Source organism: Microcebus murinus, chromosome 9 (assembly GCF_040939455.1).
Source record: "Microcebus murinus isolate Inina chromosome 9, M.murinus_Inina_mat1.0, whole genome shotgun sequence".
NCBI lineage: Eukaryota > Metazoa > Chordata > Mammalia > Primates > Cheirogaleidae > Microcebus > Microcebus murinus.
The window spans coordinates 52,690,832-52,712,656 of record NC_134112.1 but is presented as its reverse complement, the minus strand read 5'-3'; the positions used below and the strand labels follow the sequence as shown (position 1 = coordinate 52,712,656).

The following is a 21,825-nucleotide window of genomic DNA, read 5'->3' as shown; positions in this document are numbered from 1 at the left end:
CCTAACTAGATTGTAGTGGCCTCATCAAAGCTCACTGCAACCTCAAACTCCTGGGCTCAAGTGATCCTCTTGCCTCAGCCTCCCAAGTAGCTGGGATTACTGGCATGTGTCACCACTCCTGGCTAATTTTTCTATTTTTTGTAGAGATGAGATCTCTCTCTTGCTCAGGCTGCTCTTAAACAACTGGCCTCAAGCAATCCTCCTGTCTTAGCCTCCCAGAGTATTAGGATTACAGGTTTGCTCCACAGTGCCTGGAAAAATGTGGTATTATAATCTTAGAGGGCCAATGTCATATGTGTGGTCTATTGTTGACTGAAAAGTTATAATGCAACACATGATATACATAAACATAAGGATGATACTGCATACAAAGCAACAATTTGGAACACATATTCTAAAAAAACTCAGTTGCGCATGCTTGCTCTAGAGATGGGCCACGTTGATTCAATTTGTTGTTAGACCATTTATTAGTTGGATGATTTTAGCATGTTATTTATTCCATTGAGAATCCATTTTTGCTAACCTGTAAATTGGGAATTACAACAGTACTAACTTCATTAAGAGTATTATAAAATTTTAAAGAAATAATCCATGGAAAGTACATGACAGTTCATAACAGTGTCCTCTAAAGTATGTTTCTGAAATCTGCATATTTTTCACTTATTAAAATGCTCACTGATATCTGGAATACATTACTTCTAATTAATACATACTTTATTTCCACTATGTCAATTTGCTCCAGCAGAAACAATGAGTTCAGTGTGCCAATAGTCATTAGCACACTGACTATTCATGAAAATTATTTTTATGTAGCGTCCACTATTATAAACAAACATAACAGATCAACTTTATTGGATGGGAAAAAGGAAATAATTTATACGGTTCATTTCCATTGGAAGATCCATGGGAAATGAATTTTTACCAACAGGAACATACAATTTCTCTCTATATATAGTTAGAAAGGGAACTTGAGAGAAGACAAAGACATACATGTACCCCATAGAAGACAAGCCCTTTTGACATTTTGAACTATTAATTTTGATTATCTCACTAAAAACAAATTTTTATAGAAAAAAATTTATTAGGTTGATAAAATCTATGGTGAAAATGACATTCCATAAAATGGTTAGGAATACAAGTTCTTATACAGTTCATAAACTATATGTTTCAATCTTTATATTCAAATCTGTCTGCTTTATGTCATAGGCATTAAGTAACAAGATATTACAATAAATTACGTTTTTCATGCTATTTTATTATGTTACCTCCTTGTAGACTCCAAGATCAATATATCCACATATTGGATGAAATGCTCCAGTTCCACACACATAAATGTGAGTTTTGTTATAGGGTTGAAGTACTCTGATGAAATTTGCACATTCTGTCTATTGGACATAAAAATTAAGAGCGTATTAACACACAATTTAGGTTTCTGAAATACTATTTTTCATACTACCTATTTTCTAAGTAGATAGATAAATAATCAAAAATAAGGTGGCCAATAAAAAAGATTTATGGGCAATATCTAAAGTAAACATTTGACTTAGAGAAAAGGTAAGACAAATATAGAAATTGTGGTTTACCAGAGTGACTTTTAAGTTTTTTGAAGTTACAAAACTTTTGAACTAATCAGAATTATGTTAATTAGAAAGCAAATTTCTGTAGTGGTACTTAATGAGGCCTAGAAAATGGATATAAACAGAATATGAAATAGACATCCATACATTTAATTTTTTGTAGAGACTGGGTCTTTCTTTCAAGAGGTACATAGAAAACAAAATCCATCATGTTATGATATTGCCACATAATGTATCCCATATAGCTACCACTATTTTCCAACATCATCTGTCCCAGCTTTACACTGAACAAAACACTGAACACAGATGTATATCCTTATACATGTCCTCTACTCTTATGGACAAGAATGTCCTACCATTTATTTTCATTTATTTTCAAATGTTACACAGCCTTTAAGAATTAGATTACTTCCTGCTGATTCCAATAGACTCTTCTGTTTTTCCCATGGAAAATTTTGTACCATGTCAAATTTTTTTGGTGAGATTTTCATGTTTCTTCTTGTTTTGCATATGCTATACCTAGAACTATTTATTTACATCCTCATTATCTTTAGAACTTAATTATTTTCTATCTTTGGATGCAATTTTTGAACCACAGCTTCATGGCCCAAAGACATACTCCTGAGTAAACACTCAGCTATAGCACACTTTTATTCTAGGTTGAGTCTGCCCAGGAGATAGGCAAGTGTTTACTAAGTTGGTAACCTATGAAACTGGAAAACATCCCATTTCTCCCTGCCTGAGTAGCCATGGTTTCCACATCAGTAACATTGACCTAATGGTCACTGTTGTTTTTAGGATTCTTAGGAAGATTTTTTTAAAAAAAGACAATGATCTAACAGGTAGGGTGGTTCTTAGAATGAAATAAAATTTTTAAAAAGTCAAACAATGACTTAACTGATGAGATTGTTATTATTGTTACACAGATTAAATGAGATAAAATAACATTTAATAATTGTTTAGTCCATACTCAGATTTTGACCTACACCAAGATATTAATAAGAAGCTGCTCTGATTTTAGAGTGAACGGCTATGTCTGCAAATCTGCAGATTTTCTAGTTTCTAGTTCTTCCTTCACCCAGCTGGCTTGGAGTTTTATGTCTCAGAATTTTTAGATCCCAGTTAATAAAATCTGCATAATCTATCACAGAGCAATGTTACATTCAACTCATTGAGTCTTCTGCCCTCTGCTTACTTATAAAAAAAGTTGTAGCTGTTTATGATGGTATGAAATCTCAGTACTGGTCCCTCAGTAAACCTCACAGTTAAAAAACTTTCCTTATCAGGTAGGAAGACTCAGCACTGTAACTGCAGCCTGCCTATAGTTGCTCAGGTTATATACAACAAAAAGACATTGTATCTAAGAATGCACAAATCACACAACAGGCATATTTTTTATCTTGAATATTTTCATATGTTTACTATATGTTTTTATATGTTAATTATGTAGACTCTTAAGAAATAAAAATTTTATAACCACTAAGACAATTTTCTGGCAAATTGTCCTTTTTAACAAAATCATAGTAGATCATTCTATGAAGGAAAGTCTTCCACCTTTTCATCAAATTGTCTGATAACGAGAACTTATTTTCTATTTGCACTAAGGCACCATACAGAACTAGCTTCATGTTATTTAACATTATGTTAGGAAAACTCAAATGAAAACCTGACTCATAGGTAAATATACTAAATTAATGGTTTTGAACAAACAGTGGAGACATAGTAATATAAGAAAAGCTAAGACAAATAGTGTAAAAATATACATAATCACTATATAAATTTAAATGATGGCCTCATGGCTAGAGTAGGAGGTTTTAATATTATTCAGCCTATACTTTGCTCACTCATGCTCACTGAAAAGACATGTCTTGGTCTTTCCTCTACAAAGAGATTCATGACAAGACAGAAGCTACACAAGGAATAGTATACAGGGCAGGGAGGAGTAAAATTACATGGCTACAGTGACATAGGACTAGCTCACTGCCAGTTATTTCTTCATTTTTTCAAAAGCTCAGTTTTACTAAATAGCCATAGAATTTAGAAAGTAATTTTGCAAAATTCTGAAAGAAATACTTGCCAAAAGAAATAAAATAACTCCCTTTCCAGATTATAAATTATGAATGCAGATAGATTGAAAACTATGATTGACGCAGCGCTGTTTATAAAGGCAAATAAGTCCCAAGGTGAAGTTTTATACACACAGGAGATATAATTTTAGTGATTTTTTTAAAAAAGTTTCAAATCACACCTAAAATATTTCACATCCTTTAGCTTATCTATGAGTACTTTATTAAAATACAGCTATCCCTGGAAAGTAACCTATTACACAAGTTCCCTGATTTGATGACACATTACCTAGGATGAATTTGTAAAATTTCTCCCTTCTCTCTGATTGGACTAACATGGAATAGAACGAAATTTGAAAATGAATCTTAAATTATCTGACACAATATAAAACATGTCAGTTCAGCTCAAATGACCCACAATTTAACCTCTAAGAATTTATTCTCCAGATATTCTTGTGCATGTGTACAAAGATATGTATGCAAAGATATGAATTCAGCATTCTCTGTAATAGCAAAGTACTAGAAGCAACCTCATTGTCAATCAACAGAAGACTGGCTACAGGAAAAGAAGAGAAAAGAAAGTTGATAGAGGGTAGTTCTCTAAGCAGCCTAGAAGTGATGGTTGCCTGTGGGAAAGAAACCTGTGAACAGAAGTAAAAGATAAGGTCTCCTACTTTAAATTTTGCCTGAGGTGGACATTTAAAGCCAAAGAATTCTTCCTGCAAAAACTTTACAATGACTTCCCTTGTAATGCATAACTTCATTTTCTAAGCCTTAAAGATTCTGTGTCGTTTTCTTTTCATCCACAAAGCTTCAAGGTTTTGCTTAAATAGCAAGATCAATAATTAACTTGATTTAATTCACTTAGGGACTTGCATGGCTATTAAAGGTAGTGTAATTCTGTGAGGCATGAAGAAAGATAACTTTGAGAAGCAGCTTTTTAAACTTTCCCTGAAAGCTGGCTAATTTGTCAGCCATTGTCCACAATGGCAATTGTTGCATGTGACCAAACAATCAGGTAATATATTCAACTTTAGGAAAGTATTGAATTTCTCCTTCCTTTCCTTATTCCACCTACCTACTCCCCTTCCCACTTGCCCCACCTCTCACTCCCATTGAATGAGAGAGAGAGAGAGAGAGAGAGAGAGAGAGAGAAAGAGAGAGAGGGGAGAAGGGGAGGGGGCTAGAGAGAACCAAAAACAAACATCGACTTTTTAATTCTCTCAAGTAACATTAGATGTTTCAGTATTTTATCTATCATATATATCCATTCACAGATAAATAATTGAAAAAGACAAATATAAAGCTGAACTCATACTTGGAGAACGGACAAATATGTATTAGTCTATGCATTAATACTTAGAATTTTAGTTTTCTCCCAGATACCTGGAGAGATATCAGCAAAACATAAATACTTGTAATTTTCAAGACATAGAGTCCAATGAAATCTAGTTCAGCCTTATATGTAATTCTGATAACTGACTTGCAATTGCCAGTTTTAATTTATTTAAGTTAAATACAGAAGACACTTATGATTTAGGACTCTGGTCTGTTTTTATTTTTAGTGTATTTTGCAGAATACAGTGATCATCAAATATTTTTCAAGCATTTACCAGATGCCTGTCACTGTGATATATGTTAGGTTTGCCAAGAAGGTCCCAGACACAATCCAGTGCACAAAGATATCTGTTTAGGTCTTGGAATGTTTAAAATTTTTTTTTAAATTGTCAACATTTTAAAATAAATATATAAAAATCCAAATATCACATTTTTCTCTTAAAAATAGAAGATTTAACAGTGAAAATATTACAAAGCAATAATGAGTTATGGTAAAAGAGCAAAAGAGAATATTTAGAAAATACTGAGATATATTGTTATTTAAATATTTAAAAATCTGTACATCAAACAAGATAACTGATCAAGAATATTTTTATGAGTAAACACAAGTAATAATATACTTTTTATACTGTACATATATGTTATATATGTACCTATACGTGTGTGTACATATGTTTTATAAATCTGGAATTGGTAAGAAAAAAGCAAATACTAAAATAAAAAAATAAGCAGATTGTAGGGATATACCATTAAAAACTCCTATTTGCAACTCTATGAAATATTTAGTATTTGTAATAATGAAAAAATTTCAAGCAAAAACAGCAAAAATAATTTTCTTTTCATTAGCAAAGATTAAATATATTTCATTCATTACTATGCATTTGTAGTAAACATTAACTGCATGTTGTATCTGGGATTAGTAAGGGTATTATATAGAAATATACCCTCTCATTATCTTGCACTGCTATTTAGAGCATATGAGGCATAACCTTTTTGGAGGGCAATTTGGCAATATGTGTATAAAAATTTTTATGTCCTTAACCAGTAAAAGTCTACTTAATAAACAGAGATGTTCACAATGTTTATATATAAGTTTTTTCATGTGCAGCATCATTTTTGATATTAAAAACTGGATATGAACCAAACTTCTAACAATAGGGGATTGATGAAATAATGTATAAGAGAATTCAGTGTAGCTATTAAAAGTAGTGTTATAAAAAGAAATTTAATGACATGGGAAAATGCTCATGGCAATCTGTGAAGTTAAAAAAAATGTTTTAAGGGACTATATATACAATGATTTCATTCTGAAAAATAGTAAATAGATAAGATAGAAGAATAAATGTCAAAATGTCACCAACTATCTCTGGGTAGTGTTCAGGAGGGAGGAGGTATTTACAAATGACTTGTTTTCCTTTTTTTCTTATATATAATTTACAAAATTTCTACAATGAACACTTTGTTTTAGACTTTCTTAAAAACTAAATATATATATATGTATATATATATATATAATCATAGAACTCTATAGCTAGAACTCTATAGCTTAACTCTGCACTGTCTCTTTTGACAAAGCTGTGCACCTCTATGGTTAAGCTGACAAACAGCTCGGGCTGTCCTCACCCTGTGCTTTCTTTTGCCAGAACTAAGCTGTTTAACCTACACTTATATACTCAGGACTAAAGACATTTCTTTCATGACTTTCTTTTGAATATCTTTCTTCTAAAGAGAAGGAAAATATTACCAAATATCTTCCTGTAACTTCTTGCCTTCCTTGGATTAAAATGGGGACTGTGTTCAAAAAGTGGAATAATTTCTTTTTGTTTCCTCATCTTCCACTGCCTGTCCACCCCAATTAGCTAACTTTCATTAGGGTAAATAATTCACTATTTTTCAGTTATATAGTACCTTTGTGTAAAGAGACAGTCTTTCCAAACACTTGTTAATCCTAAACACACTCTTGGGAAGTAGGTAAAAATTACTAGAGAGAAGGGAGGTGGGAGGGTAATGCCAAAGGTAATAAAAGATGTCAATAAAACCAGAGTATGTTGGATAAAATTTATGCAATGCTGTTCAAAATGGGGATCTACATCATGGTGATGTTAAAGAGAGAAATGATTTGAGGGATATAGTTTTTAGACCTTATATGTAGATTGTATAGTGTTATGTATGAACACAGACAGTGGGGCAAGACTTCTGGATTCAATTCTTGGTTTCACTATTTACCAGATGTATGATATTGGGCAAGTCATTTAATTTTTCTAGCTTTAATTTTATCAACCAGAAAATAGGGAATAATAATAAAATCTAGCATATAGTGTTGTAAGAATTAAATGAAATTATAAATGTAATCATAATTCCTTGAACATTATCTTAAAAAGACAAATTAAAAATGAGGAGATGAAGACTTGTATTATCACTACATGATTCAGTATGTAACTTTATAGTCTTCAGTAAAAAGAGAAAAACTCAAATCCCTAATTCTGGGTTAGCAGCAGATGTGTTTAAGAGTTAGAGGTGGTTATTAGCTCACAAATATAACTGAATTGGAAGAATATGTTCTATATACAGAGTCCTACATGCTCAAAGATGCAATTTCCAGAATAATTTATCACCCTTTGCTTTAATAAGAAGAGCAATTAAGTTACTATATAACTAGAATTAGTGAACATAGCGAAGTGAGAACACTGTCACAATTTAAACCTTCACTGATTGTTTGACCTTGAGTGTTTATCTCTCATCTAGTCCATGAGAAAATTGAGAATAGTTATTGCCATTTGAAAACATCCTTTACCTTCTTGCCTCCTTATCATACACTTAATACTGGTGAAACACACATAAAAATGTCCACATTGGTGAAACACACATATACATCTATTCATATGGTTATGTCATGCTTCTACGGTTCATTCAACAAAATACTTTTGAAAACTCTCATAACTAAAACATTTTTTCCCCAATGAGTTCAATAAAGTATTGATGCTTTTATTGTACCTATTCAATGTTGGAATACTGAATAGAGGGAAGATATTAAAGTTATGTGAGGAAGAAGAATGTATTCTAGAAAAGTTTAATCTTTTTTATTTCTAGTGAAATAAATGTAAAAATGTATTTCCCACTGTATTTGATACTAACACTTCCTAATATATTTCTGCTAACATAAATGTGCCTGAAAAGATCATATTTAATACTAACTGAAGCTGGGCGCGGTGGCTCACGCCTGTAATCCTAGCACTCTGGGAGGATGAGGCGGGAGGATTGCTTGAAGTCAGGAGTTCGAAACCAGCCTGAGCAAGAGCGAGACCCATCTCTACTATAAATAGAAAGAAATTAATTGGCCAACTAATATATAGAGAAAAAATTAGCCAGGCATGGTGGCGCATGCCTGTAGTCCCAGTTACTAAGGAGGCTGAGGCAGAAGGATCGCTTGAGCCCAGAAGTTTGAGGTTACTGTTTGAGCTAGGCTGATGCCATGGCACTCACTCTAGCCTGGGCAACAAAGCGAGACTCTGTGTCAAAAAAAAACAAAAAAAACCCCCCCAAAAAACAAACTAACTGAATACAAAATCAAGCATGACCACAAACTTTTATTTCATTTTGATTATTTGGTTTTGTAGTACTTTTACTTACTATCCCATCATTAGAGTAATATCTGTAGCCCTGATTAGATGGAAAACTCTATGAACACAGATGCCTTATCAGTTTCATATACACATTATGCACTTACTTAAGTTCTCTAAAAATATTTGTTGAATAAATTAATGAACCTGTTGTTTCAGATTCTTACTCTTCTGAGGATCACGTTTCATATTGTTTTACTTCTATCACATTGATAGAGAAGTTTTTAAATCTAATTATGCTTTCATATAATACACCTTTTAGTTATTATTAAACATAAAGGCATTTCTCAGCTTAATACTCATGTGTTACTGTGATTAGAGGTAACAATAGAAGATGTTGCAAAAGAAGCCTCAAGATACACACGTTTCTGCCCAAGGTTAGAATTTCTTTTCACCTTGAGTTATATGTAGGATGTGACTTATTTTGCAGAAAAATGACAATTCTCCACATTATCACAATGCAAGAACTCAAGGCAGAACACAGAGAATGTGGCCTAAATCACAGTACTCAGATGAGTAGAGAAGGTAGTCTGGGCCACAGCACTCTTCTGTCATTGTTAAAGACAAATCAGGTAACAATTTTGGGAAGCATTCAGGACAGCTTGGATAGTGCAAATGCAATACAGACAGAACCACATCAATAAAAAAAATGGCTTAGTCATAACTGTCTTTAAGGATTTTGACTGGTCCTTAAAGTAGTTTAAACTAGTTTATATTAGGACCCTTATTTATCTTGTTATTTCGTGTAACTATTATTGACTTTTATAGTAAATTATTTCTGATTGATATGCCACAATGTTGTGTCATTCATTCTCAACCAATTCTTTTTGGGTTATCTCTACAATGTCACCATATAAAAGAATTCTTTTTGGTGCTGTAAGTTTAATTTCAACTCAAATGAAATTAAATATCAATTATGTTTGTGATCGTGAAATAACTGATGGTTTTGTGTACATTTACAAACTACAGGTACATAAAGGAAAAATATACATTCCTAGAAATAGAATATTTTCAGATGGCTTATTTTTGAATATTCTAATGTGCCTCTAATCATTTTTTGAGAAGAGAATAATGATATTTAGAATTAATACATTAGAAAGTACAGTATTTCTAAATTTCTAAATTTTGGGGGAATAATATCACTGCTTTTGGCAAGATAGAAATATTTTATACTATATTAATCTTTACAGAGTGTGTGTTAATTTGCTCTTAAAAATAATACACTAATGTCATTAATTCAATAAAATTTAATACAAATTTTTACTATTATGTCAGTACCAGTTTCATAAAGATAATTCTTAAAGTTTCATACTTACATTGGCATCTTTCCCAGCTAATTTACATAATTCGACCCGTTCTTTTGCGGCAGGCCAAAAAATCTGTAAAACATTTCAAGGTATGTTATATTCTGGATATCTAAAACATTCTGACATCCTGCAATTCTGATTAGAGGAGTATATGTGTTAAATTGAAGAAGAGATATTAAGTATGTCATTAGAGCTATTGTGAGAATTTTTAGATTTAAATATTTTCCAAAGTCACCCTGAAAAGTTTCTAAAAGAAAATTATAGAGGACCATCCATTTTTATGTTAATATTCTAGTATTTCTTTTAATGTAATAATAGATAAATTATGTTCAGAGGACCGTAAATACTATCTTGATGTCAATAGAATCTCAGATTAGCATTTGCCTAAATATGAGGCTCTATTTGCCCTGATTTTCTGTGTTTAGTCAGAAGGGTGGTACATCATAAACATGTGAGATGGGGTGTTGGAAACAGCACTCTGTCACATACATAAGTTATCACTCCAAGCCAAAGATCAGTGTGAATTTGTTGACAATATTTAATATGCATGAAGCTCAGATGTATCTGTCACTTAGCTAAATATTTTATAAGTCGTATCTTATTTAGATTTCACAATAACCCTATGAGATAGCTGTATTTACTCTCCTCATTTTCAAATCAGAAAACTTAGTTTTGAAGCATTTTAATACCATGTCAACGACCACAAAACTAGTTCATGGCAGAACCATGATTTTACCCCAAGTCTATCTGTCTCCTGAACTGGGGGTCTCAAGCACTACATAATAAATGTTATTTGGACGAATGGTTAAAGTCAAACACACCGAACTCCTTGACTGGTAAATTCTAGTTATGATTAACAATTTTGAACTAATCGGAAAGTTGATTTTTTTTTAACAAAGTTCAGGAATTCCATCAGGAAGTTTTTACAAAACAAGGCTTAAGCAGTTATGTTACTCCATTAACTTACAGAAAGAAATACTCTGTTAAGCTACAGGCAAGAAGAAACAAGAAAAGCAAGCTCTGAGTTGCTTATAATGTGTGCTCCAAGAGTTTCTGACAGACTTTCATTATGTTTCTCACCAATGTTAGCAGAAAACGTTTTAATGGGTGAGGAAAAAAGAAAATATCCTGAGGGAATACACTGAAAGAGACTTGTTAAACCTGGAATTAACAAAGGATTTAGAAATCACCGATGTTTATATGATATGATCTTTATAGTGAATTTTAGAGTTTTTTGTCTCTGCATAAAGAAGAACAGATATAAGCACTCAAAACTCTCATACTAGACAGACAGAGTGGAATTATTGAAATTTTAAAATGAAGCAAGGTTGTTCATTTTGAAAACCCACAATTACAATTTTAATTTATATATAGACAGGGTGGTTAAGCCAGCAGTAGGCTCAAGTGTTGAGTGTTGTGGTTCACGATAAGGATCTAAAAATGCTATCTATTTAGAAATGGTTTAAATCACTATTTTCATGCTTGCACATAATTTTAAATAATAGCCAACAGTCATATATCAATGAACTACAATAACGAAAAGCAATATGGAGGGACTGTAACAATTCATTATTAGGGGAAAAAAAGAATACCTACCCAAATTAAAAACAGCATGATCCCCTTAGAATAAAGTTAAATAAGTAAAATTAAGTAGATATATTCCACATATATATATAAGTAGACGGATTTAGAATAATTGTAAGAGGTGAGGTAGGAGGTGAGGATGAGTTGGTGATAAGAAACATATTATTTAACAGATCCTAGATTTTTTTATGGATGTTGAATTTTTAGGCATTTAATACAAAATTTAAAACAAGTAAGTAATGCAAGCTAATAAATAGATATATCAAGATTGGCTATCCATGGACCAAATGACAATAGTCAGTCAGGAACCAGACTTATGAAGTCCTAAATAAATGAATAAGAAAAATAAAACACTGCAGCAGAACAGAAATTTGAAAGTTTCTTCATTTTGTTGTTTGTTTATTTTTAAACATTGGTAACAAAATTATTGTACTGTGACTTTTTTTTCTCCTTAAAATATAACATCTTGAATTTATGGAGTCTGATTCATATTTGAGCTTATGAACTTAAAGTATCCTCTCAGTTTTTTCTTACTGGTTCTATTTTTATTGTTATTGTTATTTTTAATTTTTGTAAAATACACATAACATAAAATTTATCATCGTAACCATTTTAACTGTACAATTCAATAACCTTATGTATATTTACATTTCTGTGTGACCAATCTCCAGAACTTTTTTTTTAATCAGGATAATATGGGGGTGCAAATATTTTTTCATCTTGCAAAACTGAAATTCTATACTTGCTGATTCTGAACCATTATAGTGATTCTACAAAGGAAAAATTTATATCATTAGACTGAAAATTGTACAAAGAATACGTATCCAAGACTCATCAATTAGTTAAATCTCTAAGTCATTTTATTTTATCTCTAGTCTAGATTAGTATTTCTTTGAGTTATGTAAATATGTCAGATCCTGTTCTTTCTGTTTTAGATGATAGATTTAATCACATTTTAGAAACAAATTTAGGACACATATTTATAGATTTGTTCAGAGCTTCATATCTTATTGGTATTAATATTATAAAAAAGAAAATAATAGAGCTTTTTCATATTTAGTAAAAATGAGTCTTAAAGAGAGGAGAGATCATCACAAGCTTTTACTTTTTTTCTTTTTAGCCTCAACCCACGGTATTGGGAGATTGAGTTAAAGTAAATTATGGGATAAATGATGTCTCCAAATTGAGTTTGAACATATTTATTGATGCTTCTAAAAGGAAGGATATATTTAAGGAAGGACAAAATGTAAAATCAATCTTTATATCATTTTTTAAATCCAAATGAAAATTTCAAAGTCAGCACTGATAGTTACTATTCATTAATCATTTGTTCATTAGACACATAATTATGAAGGGCCATCTGTAAGCCAGGCAATGTGTGGAACTGAGGTGCTCAGATCTGAGTTGGGAAGACAGCTCGATAAACAGAGTAACTGCATATCCCTGGGAGACAACAGAGTGAGAAGAAAGGACACAGAATGCAGCCACTGTGTCCAGGTAGCATTAAGGAGCACTTAGCGCTAAACAAAGTCTTTACCAGTCTCTACTTTTGATCCATTGTTTTAAATAACCTGCTGTTAATAGTTTCAACTCTAACATAATAGTTTAGTAGTTTCTACTCTAATTCCGTCTTAAGGACTTGACACTAAAATAGCAATTGAACATTTTTCCCTCTTTGTAAAGGAATACAAATCTCTAAAAGATATTTTAATGGTTTTTTTGTACATTTAAGCTATTAATTATAAGTCATATAATTATAATTTTAGTTGTATCATACTACTTAGTTGATGAAGCAATGCAACTAATGATAAGCTTCAGAAAACTAGCTTTATTATGAGCAGGTAAATGACATAAAAAGATACACAAGCAATAAGAATTTGTTGGACTTCGGAAGCTGATTTTTATAAATCTTCTAATCTCTGTTTATGTAACAGATTTTTCCCTGAAATGTTCTCTCTCTTTTCTTCATTCACCTTCAATACCATAATGTCTAGAATCTGAAAATAATATAAATTATACTTGGATAATTTGTATCATAGCAAAGGGATTCTAAGGTAGTATCACAAAGAAAATTTTACTTCTTAAAATAACATTCAAACCTTCAAAATAAAGATTTATTGAGATTATATATTGGCTTATTTTGACACAAACTTGTCATGATTCAGGAAGCACAAACAAAATTACCTTAAATAACAGCAATCTACGAGATATCTGATTGTCTTCCAGACTCTAAACATTTACTTAGAAGAGGAAAAGTATCATTGTAGTTGTGCCAATATTTAAAAGATGTTATTTTAATTATGATTTGTGGTGGGATTTTCTTTTACAAACCACCTAGTCTTTAGAATAAAGGACTTATTTTTTAAAAATATTCCTTTTGATTCTTAATTGGTAAAGAATTTAAAGAAACAGTTTTCCTTAGTTCAATCTACACACCAAAAGCAGCACAAAAAAGTTTTTAAAATACAATCTTATTTTTACTTAGAGTTGGCAAAAATATGTTCAAGTGACAATTTTGTTTTTCAATAAACTTTTGAAGTGACATATATAATGTACAATATATACACACATACACACAAACATATATATAAAATAGCATTCTGCTGCTTCTATATGTTTCTATTGTGTGTGGGAGTGGGTAGACGTGGAGGAGGAAAAAGTAAGGGACAATTAGAGACAGAGACACACATGGATACATAAAAAAGGGAAAGATAGCGATGTTAACTCAGATTGAGTATAGAATAATATATATTTTATATATAGTCTCTAGTTTCAGCATGGTTTGTACAAAAATCCAAGAGGCACCTGTGATCCTTCAATTATTTCAGTGGCCCAGTCAGGACACTTTGAGATTACATCACTATTAGACAGAAATCATACAATACACCTAAAAGTACAATGTCTCCGATATCTATAAAAAGTTAACCATCTTGGTTACTAGGTAATGTGAACAGTTTTGTGGTAGCAATTATTACCATTCTTGATGCTTTCTGAACTTATCAGCAATAAATTGCCATATAAATTTTCATGCACTTTAGTGTCTTACATACACAGGATATTGACCATATATTAAAAGTTGCTCTCAGCAGGACATAACAAAGCAAATACCTCTGTTTCTAAAAGTTGATGCAGTCTTACTATTCCCTCAGGAAGTCATGCACAGATTCTTCCCCTCCGCTTATCAAAGAGAGTCGCACCAAAAGCAGAAATGCAACTTGCATAATTGCCCTATTTTATTGTTCTGAAATATCCCCAAGGAACCTACTTCGTAACTAACCTTGTATCATGTACAGATTTTAAGGCTATCAATTTGATAGAGAGTGGTCTTTGGGACCTTAGAGTTTTCATATCAAGGATTATAAATACTCAGAAAGCTCACTGCTGCTCTTTCCACCCACATGCAGCACAGACATCAGAAATCAAAAGGAAATCTTCTCTGTGGATCCAGATGAACCCAAGAATTCCTCTCAGCTTAATTATCCAAAGTGTAACTACTAATAACTAGTAATTGAGTCATTATTAAACAATTAGAGTTTGCAAACTGGTTTTAATTTAAATGCTAATTCTTATAGATCTTGCTGACAACAGATGATGGTGGGAAACAGAAGAAAATAAATTTATAAAATTTCTTCACTTGGGAGTGATAATTTATGAATTAACTTTGTAAAATAAGTGTGTCTAATAAGCCAGTTCCCATATTCTATAATTTACTGACTGTTAAATTAGTATCTTCATGTTGCCTTTATAATATTTTACAATTAATTATTAATCTTTTCATATAATACCTGGAAAGTTCAAAATTTATCCTCTAAAAAAGTGTGTGTATATATATGTGTGTGTATATATATATATATATATATATATATATATTTCTTTTAGAGTTAAAAAATATGGAGTACCAACATGAAAAGAGATCATTTTAATGAAATAATGAGATCATTTTAATAAATAAACATTTCCTCCAGTGCCTCCTTATATACGTTTGGATGTGACAAAGTTATATTTTAAACACATTTTAAAAGAGATTTAATAATAATTTACTTATAAAAATATAGTGGAAGATACATGAATTTAAAAATACAACCAACAATCCTTGTTATCTTATACTGATTTTATTTGCTTATCTCTATTCAAAATCTAAATCCATTTTTTGTTTATCTGTTTTTTGAAGCAATTTTACTTCACTTTTAAAATAATATTCAGGAGGAACTCACAAATGAAATGCTATAATGTCCCTAGCAAGTATTGTTTCAGTGACAATTTATATAATTCATTACCAGTTATCATTTAGTAAGGTGAAAATGTCAGACAATTTATTTTTAATTATTTAATGTTAGGCAAGTTACAGAAACATTCAAATGATGATAAGACCTTATAACAACATCCGAAGGAAATTCTAATTATATCTACTCTTTGTTTCATCTTTAGAGAAGCAAGTTAATTGACTCCAGTTAGCAAGTGCAAGGTCAGTCAAATTCCCTTTGGCCTAATTTGGAGATGTCAAGACAGCTGAGTGGGACACACAAGAGGAAGCTGCAACTTGTTCATAAAACCTAATTAAAGACAAGAATTCAGAACCCTAGAGATAGTGGCCATCTCTATCAAAGAACAGGATACAAGTTTTTGAATGCTTGTAAAGAAATTGGAAAAAAAAATATTACTCTAAATGCTACATGGTATAAGGATTTGAACAACCAAAGGAACAATGGCTAGTCTGGGTTCCAACGACAGGGAGAGGCAGGAGATCTGAGCTTGAAGAATGAGGTATTGTAAAATAAGGACAGGAGCACAAAATGGAAAGCTTCCATAATTGGAAATGGCCTAGATAGAAATTGTTACAAAAAGGAAGTTTAAGTTCTCAAACAATAAATTTATTTTTAGATTAACACATAAAGACAGGGCTACAAGTTTTCCAAGAAAATATCCTTCAATATAGCAGACGAAGTTCCAGGCATAGAGTCTAATGTGCTTTTCCCCACCATGTGCCTACGTAGCCTCCATTATGAAGCCATGGGTAATAACTATCTTCCCTTTTCCTTTTTCCAGACTCAGCTCAATAGCCTCTTTTGCATTTTACCCTTCTTCCGCCAAATTTCTCTGTCTTCTATTATACTTGTGTTTATCACATCCATCTGGAGTTTTCTTTTTTGCAAGTAGATTTAGTTTGAGAGTTTTTTCTACGTGTAAAGATCAATGAAAGGCAGTGGAATTAGGAGACGTGAATCTGAGTTTCTACTACATCACTCGTTAGCTTGTGACCTTAGGTAGGTGGGAGTCTCAGTAGCCCAGACTTAAAACACAGATCATCACATGTAGCAAGTTAATACCCATTTTAACAAAACTTATAGTTAACATTTATTGAGCTCTTACTATATGTCGACATTAGACACTTTCAAATATTATGTCATTATTATCCTTCAGATAGAGCTTGCTTTACTTGAAATATATCTGACCTCTTGGGAATGATCCCTTCTTATAAGTAGTGTCAATTTTATTATCTCCCCAGAAAGGCTTTCTCAAATAACCAATCTGAAGTGGTTTCACAGGAATATTACCCCATTTTAAAAATAACATTTAACAATAAATGATATTTTACATGTTTCTGTTTTTCTTCTCTATCAACCTCCTCTCTCAAAATTAGAGGCATTTGAGAACTATATTTCCACTTTATTCCTAGCATCTAAAAGAGTTGCAGGAATATAGTGGAACCTCCATAGTCATGTATTGCATGAGAGAGGTAGAATGCTAAGATACTATACAAATTAAAATAAATTCTAAGAATTCTACTAGTGAGTCAGTAGTTTAGACCTTGTAGTCCAATCATTCTTGTGGATGGATTTCAAACTTTTGAAATGAATACTGTTCATAGCCTCCATGATACACTTAAATGAATTTATGGCTCACTGAAGTTTAGTGATTACTGATGTCCAGTATCAAGGGACATTGCTGCTTCTTCCTACCTGTTTTTAGCAGCTGATACAGTACCATATCCATAGTTAGCACTCAATAATTGTTTATTCAAAAGTGACGTACAGAGAGTTTCCCTTAGAACTTGAGACAAAGAAGTAGTTCTTGTCAGATTCTGGCAGAAGTCTGAACAGTCCGACAACATCCTGACCGTCCATTACAGTGACCAGATGGGACCTGCACATCAGCACCCAGGCTGGGAAGCCAGCACATCCATGAAGGAGTTGATTGTTTTACCTCTGTGATTACTAGACAGCATGTGCTTGGCAGGCAATAGGAACAGATTAATCACTATGAAACTAAGCAGGGTGCCTTGTACCAAAAGTTAATTTATTAGATTGTCCACATGGTTTTCAACTATTTATATTTTCTTAATTTCAATATTAAATAAAAATAAAAAGGATCATAATTTTTAATCAATAACTTAATTTTAAACGAGAGGTTATTTATTCTGATTCTTGTTCCCCTAAATAATAGACTTACAGGCTATAACATTAAACAGAAATGTCTTATTCAGCCATAGAGCAAGTTAATAGAACTGGAATCAGAAGGTCATTCTGATTTACGAATATTTCTGCTTATACTCAAAATAAAACAAGCAAGTGGAGAAACCTCATGTATGAAAACCCTCTTGTTTTATATTTCCTTAAAGAAAAGGAAATAACAAAGCCCTTTTCATGTTAGGCAAAAAAGTGTGTTTAAATATTCAATTGAAAATTATTATATTTAAAACTACAAATTCATTTAGCTTAGTTCTTTTCATGATGTAAAGGCTCAAAAATAAAGCCATAGTTTGATGAATTTCAAGTAATATGAGTAATTTTATAATTATGTACCCAATTTTCATGTTAAATATAGAGAAATATAAATTGCATTACTATTGTTAGGTGGAAGGAAAAAACTATTTATATTAATAAATCCAAAATTATTTCACATTCTAATTTAAAATTCAATCTTAGAGTGTCCAGGTTCTAGCTTAAGTAATTTATCTCTAAGTTTTATTCAATGTTTCCTTTTAAATAATTCTGATTACTCTTTGGTTTAATAACCAAAAGAGTAAAGTTCTTAAATAGATGTGGGCACCTAAATGTTATTTTAGCAAGGCAAAATGAAATTATCTCAGGTCACTCAATGAAAATATTCAGCTGTGAAATTTATATATTATTTTAATAAATTATTTTCTCATTTTTAAACCCATAAAAAAGTTCCCTTTTATCCAGAAGTATATTTAATAATTTTTACACTAAACGCTTTTTTAAAGATAAGTATTTTTTCATCAAAAACAAATGCAAAGTGCTTTAAACTGTAAATATTTAAATATGATACTGATTTTTTTCCCCTCAACACTCTAAGGAGAGGTTTAAGTAACAGGTTTATCTTGGAGCCTAGTTAAAAAGCATCTTCACTTTTGATTCTTAATATAGCAATTCTTTGAATATCTTGTGCATAACATTTAATTTCCAGTTATGCCACTTTCAAGTGAAAAGATTTTTAAAATTAACTGAATAAAAAAGAACAAATATAATTAAGTATTATCACAAAATAAAAGGAAACTGTTTGAAAATTGTTTAAAACTGGGCCAAGGAATCTTCTCTATATTATGTTTTATCTGGATTCTTGGTTATAGGTTAGCTTTGCTGGAACCCATCAGAAATACTACTGAAAAGCATGGCAAACAAAGTGTAAATCAGAAATTTTTTGGATTAATGCTATTAATATCCCAAAGGTAAATAATATGAATAAGAGTATTAACATTCTTCATTTGTTTACTTCTATGATCCTAATGTGAATACTTTAAGAATGATATACAATGAGCTTGCCGAAGACATTTGTAGGTAAATCAACATTCTTTTGAGATCTTATTTTATGGCTTTGATAGCACAGCAGAATTTTAAAAAAAGAAGTTTAAAGTGAGGCAAAAAATTAAGTGATAGCTCAAGATGCAAAAACTTTCAAAGTAGGTGAACAAGAATTATGTAGATGATTTTAGCCATATCTAAGCTATAAAATAGTTGGAAACTGGAGATTAGAAAGTTGTTTCTTCCCCTTGAGAAAAATATTAATATGTCTTCCAAGACAGTTGTATCATGACTCCTACAGCCCCAGTAGTAAAGAGCAGGTACAAGGGCTTCGAAGGAAACTCAAGAAGCACTTGCCCTTGATCATGGTTTTTGTGGGACATTGTAGACAGTGATATCTAAAGGGTGAGAGATTGACAAGCAGCAATGAAAACAGACAATGGGCTCAATGTCTAAATTGGTATCAGCCTGCACTTCCAGAGTGTGTCTAGGAAAAAGTACATAATGGCTTTCCATGTAACAGATGTGAGCCATGCTCAAAAATGGGATGTCATGAGGTCATCTTAGGGCCTGTTCAAGTGGGTTGAGGGAAAAGACTTAAGAAGCTAACACCTGGTGCTACTGCAATCTGTCTCAGGATAAAAAATGAGACCATACCAGTCAGAGGAGAAATGCAGTCACCCTTATCCAAAGAACTGCAAGGGGGAGAACTCCAGAAAAGGGAAATTCCAAGAACTCACAAAGGTGCCCATAAAAAAAAAGTCAACTTTAAATGTCTAATAAGGCCAGAAAGTTGAGAAGTGATATCCCCCTGACAATGTCAGTAGAGAAGACACTTCTCTAATCCCCTTATCTTTCTTCCCTTTTTTTAATGATTTGAGTCAGCAGGGATCATACAGTGTGTTTAATAAGCTTAAGGGAAAGAAAGCACTAGGTGGGGTGAACAGAGAAGCCACCTCTGAGAATGTACTTATGGAAGGCCCTTCCCTTACATGACAGCCCCAAGCAGAGACAGGCAGAGGGAGGAGTTCCATTTTAAATGAAGTGGAAAATTTTATAAATTAGATTGGCATTTTAATTTCTCGACAGCAATTGTCTGCACTACCTAAGTGACCTTGAAAGCTATGGGCTCTGCTAGAGTTATCAAACAGGCCCAGGAGAAGAACTAGTCCCATAGGACATATGAAAGGGATTGTGGAAGATAAAATAAAGTTGTACTATTATACTCCACGAGTTCACATGCCACTTACTGTTAGATTTGCAGATAAAATAAATAATAATTGTGGTCTCAGAGAAAGCTTGCATCTTATTAGTCCACTTGCCTACATTTACAGCACACTTAAAAAAAAAAGGATGTTATTTAATTTGAAGTCCTATTTATTTATTTTTGTTGTTGTTATATTTGCCATTGGAGTCTTAATCATAAATTCTTTGCCTAGACTGATATCTCAAAGAGTTTTTCCTAAGTATTCTTCTAGAATTTGTATGGTTTCATGCCTAACAGTTAATTCTTTAATCCATCCTAAATTAATCTTTGTATATGGCAAGATATAGGGGTGCTGATTCATTCTTCTGTATGTAGCTATCCAATTTACCCAGAACCATTTATTGAATAGGGCTTCCTTTCTCCAGAGTATGTTGTTGTTTGCTTTGTTTAAAATCTGGGGTTGTAGGTAGACGGTTTTATCTCTTGATTCTCTATTCTGTTCCATTGGTCTACATCTACTTTTATAGCAATGCCATGCTGTTTTGGATACTATAGCCTTGTGGTATAACTTGAAGTCATGTAATGTAATGCCTCTAGATTTGCTCTTATTACTTATGATCACTTTGGCTATTTGGATTCTTTTTTAGTTTCAAATGCAGTTAAGGATTATTGTTTTCCAGATCTGTGAAATATGATGCTGGTATTTTGGTGGATTGCATTGAATCTATAAATCACTTTTGGCAGTGTGGACATTTAACAATGTTGATTCTACCAATCCATGAGTAAGGGGATGTTATTCCATTTGTTTGTGTTATCTGTGATTTCTTTGATTAGTGTTTTGTAGTTGTAGAAAACAACTATTTCCTTGTAGAAATCTTTTTACCTCTTTTATTACATATAGTACAGGGTATTTTATTTTTTTGTAGCTATTGTGAATGGTATTGAGTTCTTGATTTGGCTCTCTACTCAACTGTTATTAGTACATAGAAATGCTACTGATTTGTGTACATTGATTTTATAACCTGAGACTTTCCTGAATTTATTTGTCAATTCCAGGAGTCTTTTGGTGGAGTCTTTAGGGTTCCCTAGATACAAGATCATATTGTTAACAATCAGGGATAGTTTCACCTCCTCTTTCTGGATTTGGATATCCTATGTTTCTATCTCTTGTCTGATTGCTCTGGCTAGAACTTCCAATATTATGTTGAATAGAAGTGGTGACAGTGGGCACTTTTGTCTTGTACCAGTTCTTGGGGGAAATGATTTCAACTTTTCCCCATTCTATATGACGTTGGCTGTGGGTTTGTCATATATCGCCTTTATAATTTTGAGCTATGTTCCTTCTACGCCTAGTTTGTTG

The 21,825-nt window shown here is 32.0% G+C and overlaps 1 protein-coding gene across 1 annotated transcript in view; it reads right to left on the bottom strand.

Moving 5' to 3' along the window:
* SEMA3D (semaphorin 3D) overlaps positions 1-21,825 on the bottom strand; it is a 191,926-nt gene that overhangs the window by 75,544 nt on the left and 94,557 nt on the right. The window contains exons 4-5 of the mRNA XM_012779523.2: positions 9,918-9,980; positions 1,266-1,385 (exon numbers count right to left, since the gene is read on the bottom strand). Coding sequence (XP_012634977.1) covers positions 1,266-1,385; positions 9,918-9,980 — 183 coding nt within the window. The remainder of the gene's footprint in view (positions 1-1,265; positions 1,386-9,917; positions 9,981-21,825) is intronic.